At 67.0% G+C, this 11,981-nt stretch overlaps 1 protein-coding gene across 8 annotated transcripts in view; it reads left to right on the top strand.

Moving 5' to 3' along the window:
- Positions 1–381: 381 nt before the first annotated feature.
- TNK2 (tyrosine kinase non receptor 2) overlaps positions 382–11,981 on the top strand; it is a 30,485-nt gene continuing 18,885 nt past the window's right edge. The window contains exons 1-4 of one of the 8 annotated variants that reach the window (XM_090050987.1): positions 382–782; positions 8,924–9,101; positions 9,378–9,448; positions 11,373–11,588. In XM_090050987.1, the coding sequence (XP_089907113.1) occupies positions 600–782; positions 8,924–9,101; positions 9,378–9,448; positions 11,373–11,588 (648 nt within the window). In that variant the 5' untranslated portion in view covers positions 382–599. Of the gene's footprint in view, positions 783–1,509; positions 6,215–8,923; positions 9,102–9,377; positions 9,449–11,372; positions 11,589–11,981 lie in introns of those variants that run through there. The other 7 variants (XM_090050985.1, XM_090050981.1, XM_090050986.1 and 4 more) reach the window with 7 other exon arrangements.

Here is an 11,981-nt window from a genome sequence, read left to right as displayed (position 1 = left end):
CCCCCCACACACACACACGCTACCAGGCAAAGGGAGGGCTGGCACCCGTATGCCAGGTCGGCGCAGCCATCTTCCCGGGGCTCCCTTCCCCCTCCTGCGTTTGGATGGCGGAGAGGCCTGGGAGCCAGCGTGGGGAGGGGGAGCCGGCGCCGGGAGCATGAGCAGTGCAGGGATGCTTTCCCAGCCAGCCCAGGATGCTGCTGGCTAGCCAGCATCTCTCCTCCCCTTGCAGGCAGGGGCTGGGCACGGTGACGCTGCGGCCTGGTCCTGCACCTGCCTGGAGACGGGGCCGCTAGCTGCAGCCTCTGCAGCTCTCCACCCGCCCGCGTCCTGCCAGGGCAGGGGGATCTCCGGGCCTGGCATCGCTCTGGGTTGCAGGGGGAGGCCTCCCCGGAGAAGGATGCTCCCGCATCCCTGCAGGGATCTGGCCGCCGGAGGGACAGCAAGCTGCTGAAGCAGGACCAGGCTGGGGGGGCCGGTGCCCTTGGGCCTGGGTCACCTTCACCGGTCCCTGCCTCCAGCACTGCAGCAACTTTCTGCCATGTGACCACGGAGCCTGGATCCATCCCTGCTCCACCCCTGGCGCCGGTCCTGCAGCCATGGGGGAGAAGTCGGACTACCAGCGCTTGGGCAGCGCCGAGGAGGACGACGAGGCCTTGAGCGCCCGCCCCGCCACCTTCCCGGAGGGCGCTGGGCGCAGGTCCCCGCGGCTGCTCAACGGGAACGCTGGGCCTCCGCGGCAGGAGATGCCACCGAGCGGCCAGGCAGCGCCGGGCCAGAGGGTCAGTACAGCGGGGCCATGCGGGTGCTGGGTACCAACTGGGCTTGTTCGCGGCTGCTTGGAGTCCCCCGTCCCGTTGCGCCTTGTTCGCAGCAGTGTCCTGGGGGCATTGTGGGGTGGGCGGTGGTACATAGGTCTAAAAGGTGCCCGTCACCCTCAGTGCCAGCTCTTGTAGGCCTGGAGCAGAGCAGAGCAGGGCAGGGCATGATGCCCCGGCCCCCCAGGCCTTGGCCTGCCTGCACTGGGCTGTATTGCAGGGGTGGGAAGCATTGCTCTCCCGGGAGCACAGCTGGATGGGAGGGCTGGGAAGAGGAGACGTGCACGCTCAGCTGCATGGTCCATGCTGTTTTATAGCAGGGAAACTGAGGCACGGCTTGGGGAGGTGGCTGTGCTGAGGCTGCGAATGAGCCCACGGCAGGGCGGGGCAAAGCACTGTGGACCCCAGCTCTCAGGCCTGCTAGGAACGGCTTGAAAAGTGGACATGCGGCTCCCGGGGGGACTCTGCCAGCGGGCGCGTGGCTTGCCCCTAGGAAGGGGGGCTGTCTGCTTCCCCTGCCTGCACACCCCTCGCCCACAGAGACCGGGCCGTGCCCAGCAGTCGGGGCCTGGCACTGTGCAGCATGATTCACTGGGAGGAGGCTGGGGGCTGGAGGAGCAGTGGCCTTGGCAGGGGGACGTGGGGCTGAGATAGTAGGGGGTCGCGGGAGTGGCAAGGCAGGGCCGGGCTGGCAGGGCCAGGCACGGGCGGCCGGAGGCTGGAGGAAGGCAGGCACTGAGGGGTGAGGGGCAGGAGCCAGGCGTGATGGAGAGGGTGACGAGAGGAGCTGGCAGAGCTGTGCATAGACAGCCCTGGGGCAGGGCCTGGCATCCCTATCCCTTGCGGGCAGCGGGCCAAGCTCAGGCCAGACCCCTGACCCCAAGGGGAGCAGGGCCATGGTGGGTTGGGGTGGGGCACTGCAGGCCCCTGGCACTGAAACTGCCCCAGCTCCATGGGCAGCCCCCCCGTAGTGCCCCCGCGGGTGGAGGGGCGTGCAGGGTGTCCCTGAGGGGCCAGGTATATGCGGGGCACGCTGGAGGCAGTGCTTCGGGTGGGCGGCTGCCCTCCGAGACCCCTTGGCTTACACATCCAGCTATGGCCCAAACCAGGCTGAATCATGCTAGAAAGCATCATGGGTCGGGCAGGTTTCCATGAAGACACATCCTGGCGACACCCCCCCATCTCTGCTAGGCCAGAAGTAAGGGATGCCTGGGCATGGGACTCTGCTGGCAGGCAGGCACCAGGGCCCCAGGGCAGGGATCGGGGCTTCCCGACGGGACATCTTCTCCATCTTTCGGTGACCACAGTCTTTTGGGGCTCCCCTCGCAGCTCGCCGTGTCCAGGTGGATGAAATGGGGAAACTGAGGCTGACCGCTGCGCCCACAAGAGCATCATTAGGAGCCTCATCGGCTTTGAGCCCTGTCCCCACTGTGTCTTTGGGAAGGAACCTCCGGGCTGCATGGAGGGGAGGGAGCAGCCCTGGCACCCCCATGCTGTGTGCGGTGGGCTGCCTGCTCCCAAGAGGGGGAAACTGAGGCACGGAGGGGCTGCATGGCTGGACGTAGGTTATGCAACATCCCTGCGGCCTTGTCTGGCCAAGTGGAGGTGGGGTCGGGGATCAGGAAGGCATTTTACCCCGGGGGCAGATCCCCATGGGCTGCGGGGGTTTTGCCGTCCTCTGTAGCAGGGGACGTGGCTCTGGGCCTCTTCGGCAGTGGGCCTCGTAGTCGCGTGACAGGCTTGACCGCGCCGTTCTAGGGACGGGTCGGACACGGACGTGCCTGGGGTGCTTTGGTCGGGGCCGATCCTGCCTGTAGCAGGGGCCTGCGCTAGCTCTCACCCTCCGATGTACCCAGCTTTGCTGCGACTCCTCCGTGTCTTTCCTGGCACGCCCTGAGCTGGCTCGGGAGCTGTCCTCTGCATGTGCGTGCACCCGGCGATGCAGGGGGGCCTTCTCGCCTTTGGGGCTGGGCATCAGCCCCCCCCAAGCAGCCTCCAGCCCTGCCCCGCTCTCATGGAGGATGCCCTGTGCCACGCTGCCTTCACTGAGCTCCCTGCATGGCAGGGTCTGGCAGCCCCTGTGCCTGGCAGCTGTGCCAGCCCCTCCTCGCGCCTGGGCTGTGCCCGGCATGTCAATGAGGCGCCGGCAGCTGCAGCCCCTAATTGGGGAAGCAGGACACACCTGCGCTTGGCCCTCCGCCCGCTCCACTTCCTTTCCCACCGCCCTGGACAGACAGGCCCTGTGTCTGATGGAGCCCAATCCTGCCCGGGGCTGCGCAGGCTTGAATCCCATCGCAAGCTGTTGCGGGGGGGGTGGGCTCTGTGCACCGCCATGCCCCTGCTCTGCCCGCCTGGCTGAGCGTGGCAGCCCCAGATGTCTCGGTGCGTGACCTTTGGTGCGGGGGGGGCCCCGCTGCTTGGCCAAGGGAGGCTGGGAGTGCCTGGGGAGAAGGGAAACCCATAACCTGGGGCACGACTGTGTGTTTGGAGCACGCGCGCGTGTAACCAGCTGCTGTGCTTCCCCTCTATGGGGGGGCTGTCCACCAGCCATCACCTGGATGCTGCAACCTGAGCGTGACGGGCTGCCTGAGTCTGCAGAGAGCCTGGGCCTTACCCTGCCCAGCTCCAGGTGGTGGAGGGGGCACTTTAACCCTTTCATTGCTTACCAAGGGGGGCAAGAAAGCATCTGTGCATGGCAGGGCATACAAAAGGGGGGCACAGGAGATGCATTCATTGAGGTCACCGGAGGGCAATGTTGCCCTGTGTTTTAAGCGGGGGGGAGTGGTTAACTCTGCTTGGCTCCTTATTTAGGGAAGGGACATCTGGGCCAGGCAGCCCGGCACAGGGGCCTCTTGGCCTCAGCTGGTTTTGCAAGCAGGGGTCCCAGGGGGGCTGTGAGGAGGAGGAGGGCAGGTCAGGCCGGGGTCTGGCCGCCTCCGGCCGCCCGCGGTCTCCTCTCTCTCACGCCACGAGCAGCCTCCGTGGAGCTCCGGGGCCGCGCGTTTGTCCAGCTGTTCTCCCCGGGGACCCGCCGGGACCCGGTGCTAGACAAGGAAGCAGTGTTCAGGAGCCAGCCCTGTGCCTGCCAGGCCTCCGCCGCTCTCCCTGCTTGGCACGGGGACAGCCCCGTGCTTTGGGACGCCCCAGGGAGCCACGGGGGTGCAGGGGAAGCGCGCAGCCCTGTCCCCGCCAGCCCAGGCCAGCTGTCAGGTGCACTGCACAGGAAGCGCTGTGTGGAGATGCGGCGCGTGGCCAAGAGCTGGGGAGACGCGCGAGCCCCTGGGTGCGGCCGCAGGGCGCCCGTGGGGAGGCAGGCGGTGCAAGGAACAGCCCCGGTCCAGCTGGCCGGGGGTGGAGATGGGCCCCTGGGCCCCGCGTGTTCATGAGATCTTGGCGATGCCTCCAGGTGTGGTGTGGGAAGGGGACAGGCCTAGGACTGGGGGGGCGGCTGGCCTGTTGGCAGGAAATGACCCTGGGCCCGGGCTGCCCCCGGCTCCCCGAGCTCAGCATTGCTCTGTCACTTGGAGCCAGCGCTTTGCCCCCAGCCACCGAGGGGGAAGGGCTGTTGGACCCCACAGCCCACCCCGCTGGCCCCGCTTGCTGCTGCCATATGCCTGGCTCTGAGCAAGCCCCCCAGCTCTGCAGCGGGGAAAGGAGGGTGACACAGGTGCATCGAGAAACAGGATCCTTGGCTGGTCCTGCTCTCCCTGACCCTGTGTCCTGGGGAATCGGCTCCGGAGCTGCCCCGGGTCACGTCTGCCCATCACCGAGCGTGCGGGCATGGCCACCTCTGGGCATCGGGCACGTGCCCTGTGCTAAGCAGGGGGAGAAGACCACCCTGAGGCCTCGGGGGACATGGGCATTCCCACCTGCCTCCAGCCGCTGCAGGTAGTGGGACTGCCCCCGGGGTCCAGGGCCTTTCAGCACCACGTGGGGCTGGGGCTGGACACGGGACTCGCATCAGTCCTTGCTGGGCTGCGACCGCGGGGGACGTTTTGCAGGTAGAGACGCCCGTGCGGACGGGACGCTGCTTGTGCTTCGCGCGTGCCCATCCCCAGGGCGTCTGGGCTTGGAGGAGCCACGTGCTTTGTATACAGAGGGGTTCCCTGTGACCTGCCCATTGCAGACTCAGGCTTTTCTAGAGGGACGGTTGCAGACCCAGCCCGGTTGCTCGAGCCGAGATAGCCGGGCCTTGTGGCGCGGCCACGGCAAACCGGAACCGTCCCCCGGGAACGGTCGGTCTGCAGCTCGGATATCCAGGTCACCAGGGCTGGACTATGCCCCCCCTCTCCCTCCCTTCCCCCTCCCGGTGCAAACGAACCGAGGGCAGCAGTGCGATCCCCGTTCGCGTGTGCACGGGGCGGGGGGAGCACGGGTGGAGAACGGGGCGCCGAGGAGCGCGTGAGAGAGGCCGGGAGAGCGGAGGAGACTGAGGAGCTGTTTGAAATCCCAAGCAAGAGGCCCACAGGAAACAGACTCTCCAGCCCGCAGTTAAATCTGACCTCTTGGCTGCCGATCAAAAAGCGTTCCCTGCGAATACCATAGCGTCTCTGTTCCAGCCAGGCGGGCGGACGCGGGAGTGAGGGGTGGGAGCAACTCGCTGCGGCCTGCAGGCACGGGAGGGGGGCCGCGGGCGCCGCCGAACACGCACACGGGCCCCGCGGTGCCCACGCCACGGAGCTGGGAGCGGCGGTGCCGAACCGCGGGCACCCTCCGTCCCGCGCCCCCTGCCTCCGCAGGACCTGTTGCGAAAGCGGAGGCTCGGGAAGGGGGATGATGGCTGGGGCCCCGGCTTCGGCGTGATGCCAGGCTCCCGCCCGCGCACGCAGCCCCACGCCAGCTCCTGATCCTGGGGACGGCCCCCCCGACCTGGGTTTTATGGAGGAGCTGTGCCCGTGTCCCCGGGGCCCCGGCAGAAGCGACCACGCAGGCTGCCAGCCCTCCCGGCGCGGCGCGGCGGCCGGAGGGGACCGGCTGCAACGACCTGTGCGCAGCGTCCTGCTCTCTCCCTCTCTGGGTCCATCTAAGAGGCTTCGGCGTCCAGCTCTGGGCTGACCCACGGGAGCGGACCCTGCGCCTCGGCCTGGCTCGTGGGCGGCCGACGGGGTCGGGGCAGCCCCAGCCCAGCCCGGAGCTCGCTCACGCTGGAGGAACCAGTGCTGCCGCGAACCGGGACAGCCGTGTGATGCGTGCAGGAGTCTTGCCAAGGGCCCTGGTCTCCTGCTCTGCTTCCCCTCCTGCACTTACCCCGGCAGGGCCAGGACTGGAGCGCCCAGGACTTACTCTCAGCCTGCGCCCGGAGAGCCGGCAGCGCCCGGCCGGCAGGAGCAGAGATGCATCGCTTCGAGGCCCTGCGCCGCTCCCTGCCCTTCCTGGCCCACTTCCGCGTCTACCGCGTAAGTCCCTTTGCCTCCGTCTCCGCCTGCATTGCCACGGGGGAGCTCCTTGCCCGGGGGGGCCGTGCTGCTGGGCTTGTGGGGTGCGTGGGTTGCATGGCATGTCGAGGACGGCACTGCAGCCCCTAGCCTTCCCCCCATGCCCCTGCTCCAGGCTCCCGTCCACACGCTCCCCTTCATTGCCGGATGCTCCCTCGCCCTGCAACAAGGATGGGGTCCCCGTGGCTGGCTTCCCAGCTCGCACCTCTGGCATGCCCCCTGCCCCACGGGGGTCACCAGGGGCCTCTCTCCGGCCCCCAGGCACTGCCGCACCCACCGTATTTTTAGACCAGACTCCGCCGCGCAGGGAATTTTAGTGGTCGCGCTGCGGCTCGGAGCGGCTGTAACCCAAGAATCCCCTCCCGGCCCCCGGGCTGGGGGTCCATGGAGAGAGGCACAGCAGTGGGTTGGTATTCGGGGGGGCTGCAAATGCCCAGGCAGGACACAGCTAGAAATGGGGTGCAGCAGACAGAGGTGGGGTGCCCCCAGGAGGGCCAGCTTCAGAGCAAACGGCGTCTGTCTTCCATCCGTGTGCCGGTCTTCACAGTAGCTGCCCTGGCCCCGCTGCACTAGGTGCTGTACAAGCTGGTGCCTTTCCGAGGAGGCTGGCATCTGAGGTGCGTGCCGGCAGAGGTGCCGTGGCAGAGGATCGCTCCCAAGAGCGGCACAGCACCGTGCAGGGGGGAGATGCTGATGTGCAGCTGGGACATGTGGGCTGCAGGACCCCCGGTCACAGTGCCACGGCATGAGGAGAGGTGGCTGGCAGGGCATCGAGGGAGCCCGCGCTGAAGGAGACTTCCTCTGCGCTCTCCCCACATACCTCTTCTCATGTGATGCAGTTGCTCGTTCACCCCCGTCCTTACCCCACGTGGTGAAAGCCCTGGTGCCCCATGCCCTCCAGGGCAGCTGGCAGGACTAGGCCTTCGTGGCAGGTGTGGGGCTGGGGAGGGGGATGCTGCTGGGCTGAGGGCCCTAGCACGAGACATCGGCGTGCATGTGAGACCCGTCGGGGGGCCAGCCGTGGGCAACGCGGCCGTCCCCTCGGAGCCCCCACCCGGGCGAGGGGCCTGCAGACCCACACACTAGGGCTGCTGGTGGACAGCAGCCCCCATGGCACGGGGAAGGACAGACAGTTGCCCAGGAGGAGACACCCGGTCCTGTCTTCAGGGGCAGAGGTGCACACATACGTACACACGCGTGTGCACGCGGGCAAGCCCGGCAGGGGAGGGGTGCCCGGGCTGGGTAGAGTGGAGCCAGCCCGGCTTTCCCCGGCTTCCGCACCAAACATGGTCATGGGAAACGGGTCCTCCTGCACTTGGCCGTGACGCCGGGCGGTGGCGGTGCCAGGGGGCACGAAGCGCTGGTGGGCGGCAGGGCGGGCGGCGCTTCGGCCAGCTGCATCCAGCACAGCTGCGCCCGCCCCCAGAGCCAGGCTCCCCGTGGCTGCGGCGCTGGAGGGGTTGCGACAGCTGAGATGGGGCCCTCCTGATGCCCTGCCCTCTCCTGGCATCACTGGCATGGGGAGGGAGCTGGGCTGGTCAGGGACCAGTGCACCCAGTGGCTGGCTGGAAACGGTGCCCTTGCTACAGCCGAATCTGGCAGGGAATGTGGCTGCTGGTTTGCCCCAGGTGCCCCCCAGGCTGGCACTTGGGCTGCTGCATTGGGCGGGGAACTGCCCGCTCCATCCCATGTGCCCCTTGGGGACCCTTCAAGCTGCCAGTGCTGCCTGGAAGAGAAGCCCGTAGGGGCAGCGTGTTTCCCGGGCTCCTCGTGGCTCTCTTTCCGCTGGACAGGGTAGCAACATCGTGCTCTCCAAGCCCAGGGCCAGTCCAGCTTGCATGATGCTCCAGCACTAACGAGAGCAGCTAGGAGCCGCTTGGCTTCTCTGCGCCGCTCTCCGTGGCCCCGGAGACAAGCGGGTCCTTGCCAGAGAAGGATGCAGCAGCAGGTCACATTGTCCCAGTGATTCTGGCAGCGCCCTGTGGGCGCAGGCCTGGGGGGTGACAGGATGTTGCAGGGCTGGAGAGGCAGAGAGCTCCTGGCTCAGCAAAGCCGTGCACGGTGCAGGGAGATGTGGTGCTTTGGCAAAGCCATGGAGACCGCTGCAGCCTGTAGTGCACCCCATGTGCAGCTGGAGGCCAGCAGGGACCAGGGCAGGGGATGCACGGGGTGCCCAGTGGGCAGCTAGCACCAGCCTCAGAGATGGAGGGGAGGGACAACCTCCTGAGAACGGCGGTGGGGGCACCAGCATGTCACACCTTGCCTCGGGCCTCCCAGGGTGCTGGCGCCATCACATGTGCCAGCTCCACATCCCCCAAGAGCAAATGGGATAGCTCTGCCCAGGGCCCTGCTGCAGCACCATGGGGTCCATGCCAGGTGGAATTGGGGCTCCCCGATGGCCTGCAAGTGCCTTCTTCCAGCAGCCTGTCCCCATCCCAGCCCCCCTGGGCTTGCCGTGGGGGTCTCTGAATGGGCTGGTGACCCCCCAACCCCAAGGCTCAGGCTTGTAGGGGTGTGAGTGGGCTGCTGCCCATCACCTTCCCTCATCCGGGAAGCACAGGGTGAGTGCTCCTTGGTGCCGTGGGCACTGTGGGCTGTCTCGGGGCGCTGTGAGCAGTATGGGGTCTATGTGCCCTGCTCACCCCGCGCCCCGGCTCTGTTCCCCCGCAGAAGCTGAGCTGCAGCATGCAGGCGGACGAGGGCACGGACTGGCTCCTTGAGCTGCTGACAGAGGTGCAGCTGCAGCAGTACTTCCTTCGCATCCGGGACGACCTCAACGTCACCCGCCTCTCACACTTCGAGTATGTCAAGAATGAGGACCTGGAGAAGATCGGCATGGGGCGCCCGGGTGCGTATGGCCGCGGCCCTGAGCCCGCACCCCTTGCCCTCTCTCCTTCCCTTCTGTCCCCCACCACGTTACTGGGGGTCTTCCCCAGGGTCCTGGGCCTGGGCAAGCTCCAGCTTGCAGCCCACAGGGCTTGGTACCCCAGGCCGATGCTCTCTTGACAGGCTGCAGGGCCTCTACCCTGACCTGCATTTCCCTCCTGGCAGAAAGGCTCGGGGTGGGGTGGGCCAGGGCACCAGCTCGCCGTGGGCCCATGGGTGACGGCATTTGTCTCCACAGGCCAACGACGGTTGTGGGAGGCCGTGAAGAGGAGGAAAGCTATGTGCAAGCGCAAGTCATGGATGAGCAAGGTACAGCAGGCAGGGGCCTTGTGGGACGGGGGCGCCGGGCTGGAAGCGAGTAAGGGCAGGCATGCCCTGAGTGCTCGGCTTGGGTGTGAGTTGAAGGAGATGGGGAAACTGAGGCACGGGGCCTGTTCACCCATGGCCGTAGAGGAGATAGAATGGGCATGGTGCGGATCCTGGATCCCAGCCCAGTGCTTGGCCTCTCCACCCAGGCTTCAGCTCATCCCAGTCATGCGCCTTGCAAAGGGATCAGGAGCCAGTCCGAGGGGCATGGCCCCAGGGGGCCTCAGCCACGTCCCTGACACCAAGTGTTGGCTGGGGGGACAGGGAGGCACTTCCGCAGCGCTGCCCACAGGAGCTGCCATTAAAGTGGTGGCTCTGGGCACCCCAGCCCAACCCTGCCAGTCCCAGCACCTGCTGCACCCCATTGCTGGCCTGGGAGCTTGTCCTCGAAGGGGCTCTGTTCTCCCCCCGCCACACGGGACTTCGGCTGCTATCGCTCCTGCCTCTTGGGTGGCCCAAACCGTGGTCAGGTGTTTGTGGGCACGAGAGATGCTGGGGGTGACTGCAGGCGCAGCACTGGGTTAGATGCAGACAGCTGAGTGCCAGGAGGTCTCAGGGCGATGCTTGGGGTCCTTGTCATGGAGCGAGTGGGTCACAGCAGCTGCTGGTGATGGGTGGGCTGGGGGGGAGGGTCCTTGCCAGTGCTCCCCATGGCAGTGCCTGATCATCCCCGAGGATTCGGGGCAGTGGGTGCTCTGCTGTCTGGGCAGGGCTGCCTGAGACAGACAGTCAGGCAGTTCATTCTGCTGGGTGAGTCTGACTGTTTCCAGGGAGCTAATGAAGTGCTAATTAGGTGCTGGGTATGCAGCTCGCCTCTGCCCTGGGGGTGGGGCTGGCTCCAGGCTTGAGTGTGAGTGTGAACGTGAGCGTGCCCTCTGGTGCCAGCCTCCGAGCAGGACTCAGAGAAGCCTGCAAGTAGCTGGGAAGGTGCTGACGGCCAGGCTGGACCCCTGCCCAGTTGGGCCCTTCTCTTCCCAGACCCTCTTTCTGGTCTTGCCCTGGCTCCCGTTCCTGCCCCATTACCCCCGGGAAACCCACCCTTCCCCCCCACAGAATGAGTCCACAAGACCGGGGCTCCTTGTCTGTATGGCAGACCCCCCCCAACCCTCTGCTAGTAGCTGGGCAGCCCCACCCCATATCTGGCAGCCAGGCCACGCATATTCATGGCGCGCTGGCCCCCAGCTTGGCCCGGCTCCGGGATTAGCCCCAGCCCATGGTGGGTGTCTCCTGTGAGTCACCTCAGCCGAGCTGCTACCGGGGCCAGGACGGGCTTTTAATAGAGCGCGACTCATCCCCACCCGGCACGAGACATTCCCGTTTCCCAACCCTGGCTCCAGAGCTTGCCAGCCTCCTCCTGACCTCCCCTTCTCAGCCCCCCGGGGGTGTGCATGGGTGAAGAGGCCGCAGGGCACGGGCTGAGCTCTCTGGGGTAGGGCTAAGAGACGGGGACCCAGCGCAAGGGTCCAGGTCTGCTTCTTCGCCTGCCACGCCGGACGGGAAGCCAAGCGGGGGTGACCTCGCTGCTGCCTTACCATGGGTGACCGTCCCCTTGGCACAGGGTGGAGCAGACACCTGGGACAGCTTTTTCAGCTGGACACCTCTAAGCTGCGGGCTACCGTCATTTCCGCTCCCCCCGTTGCAGGTGGGGAAACTGAGGCACGGAGCAGGAATGTGATTCGGAGCCTCGGGTCGAACCCAAGAGTCCTGGCCTCTCCACAGAGAGTCACAGGGGCTCTGCTCTCCTCTCCCATCCCTTGGGACCTGCACCCCTCCTGTCAAAATGATCTGGGGGGGTGTTGTTGGAGTCCAAGGAAGGAGCCCTAGGGCATGCCGGTGACGCGGGCGGCCTGTCTGTCTGTCCATGCAGGTGTTCAGCGGGAAGCGCCCCGAGTCGGAGTTCCCCCCCCAGCCCCAAAGCACCTTCCGGAAGCCGCCCACACCTCCACCGCCCCCCGAGGGGACCAGCCAGCCCGCCCTGACCTGCCTCATCAGCGAGCGGGACCTGACGCTGCTCGAGAAGCTGGGCGACGGCTCCTTCGGCGTGGTGCGGCGCGGCGAGTGGTCCACACCCTCCGGCAAGACGGTACGGGGCGCAGGGGGCAGGGCCCTGGTCCCAGGTGCGGGGACTCGGCATGCCTGTCCATCTGACTCCAGGCAGCCGCTGCGGGGCTCCCAACATGCACCCCCACAACCTGCAGGCACATCTGTCCTGCCTGGGGAAGCTGCCAATCCACCCCCCACACCCGCCCTTCGGGGCTTGAAACCACCTTCCTCTTGGGTTGTGGGGCAGGGCTCACGTCCCACCCATAACACTGCAGCCTTCAAAGCCTTCCTGGGACCAGGGGGCAGTTCGGGCACTGCACCAGAGCCTGCGTCCCTTCCCCCAGGACTTGGCTTGGGGCCTCCAGAGGTTGCAGCTGCCCCCCAGCTCTGGGAGGATCCACACCCCGGTGCCAGCTCACTTTTTGGTACCCCC

This window comes from Crocodylus siamensis, chromosome 6 (genome assembly GCF_052110815.1).
Source record: "Crocodylus siamensis isolate JL-2025a chromosome 6, ASM5211081v1, whole genome shotgun sequence".
In the NCBI taxonomy this organism is placed as follows: Eukaryota; Metazoa; Chordata; order Crocodylia; family Crocodylidae; genus Crocodylus; species Crocodylus siamensis.
The sequence above is the reverse complement of the archived record's forward strand: the minus strand, read 5'-3'. Positions and strand labels throughout refer to the sequence as shown.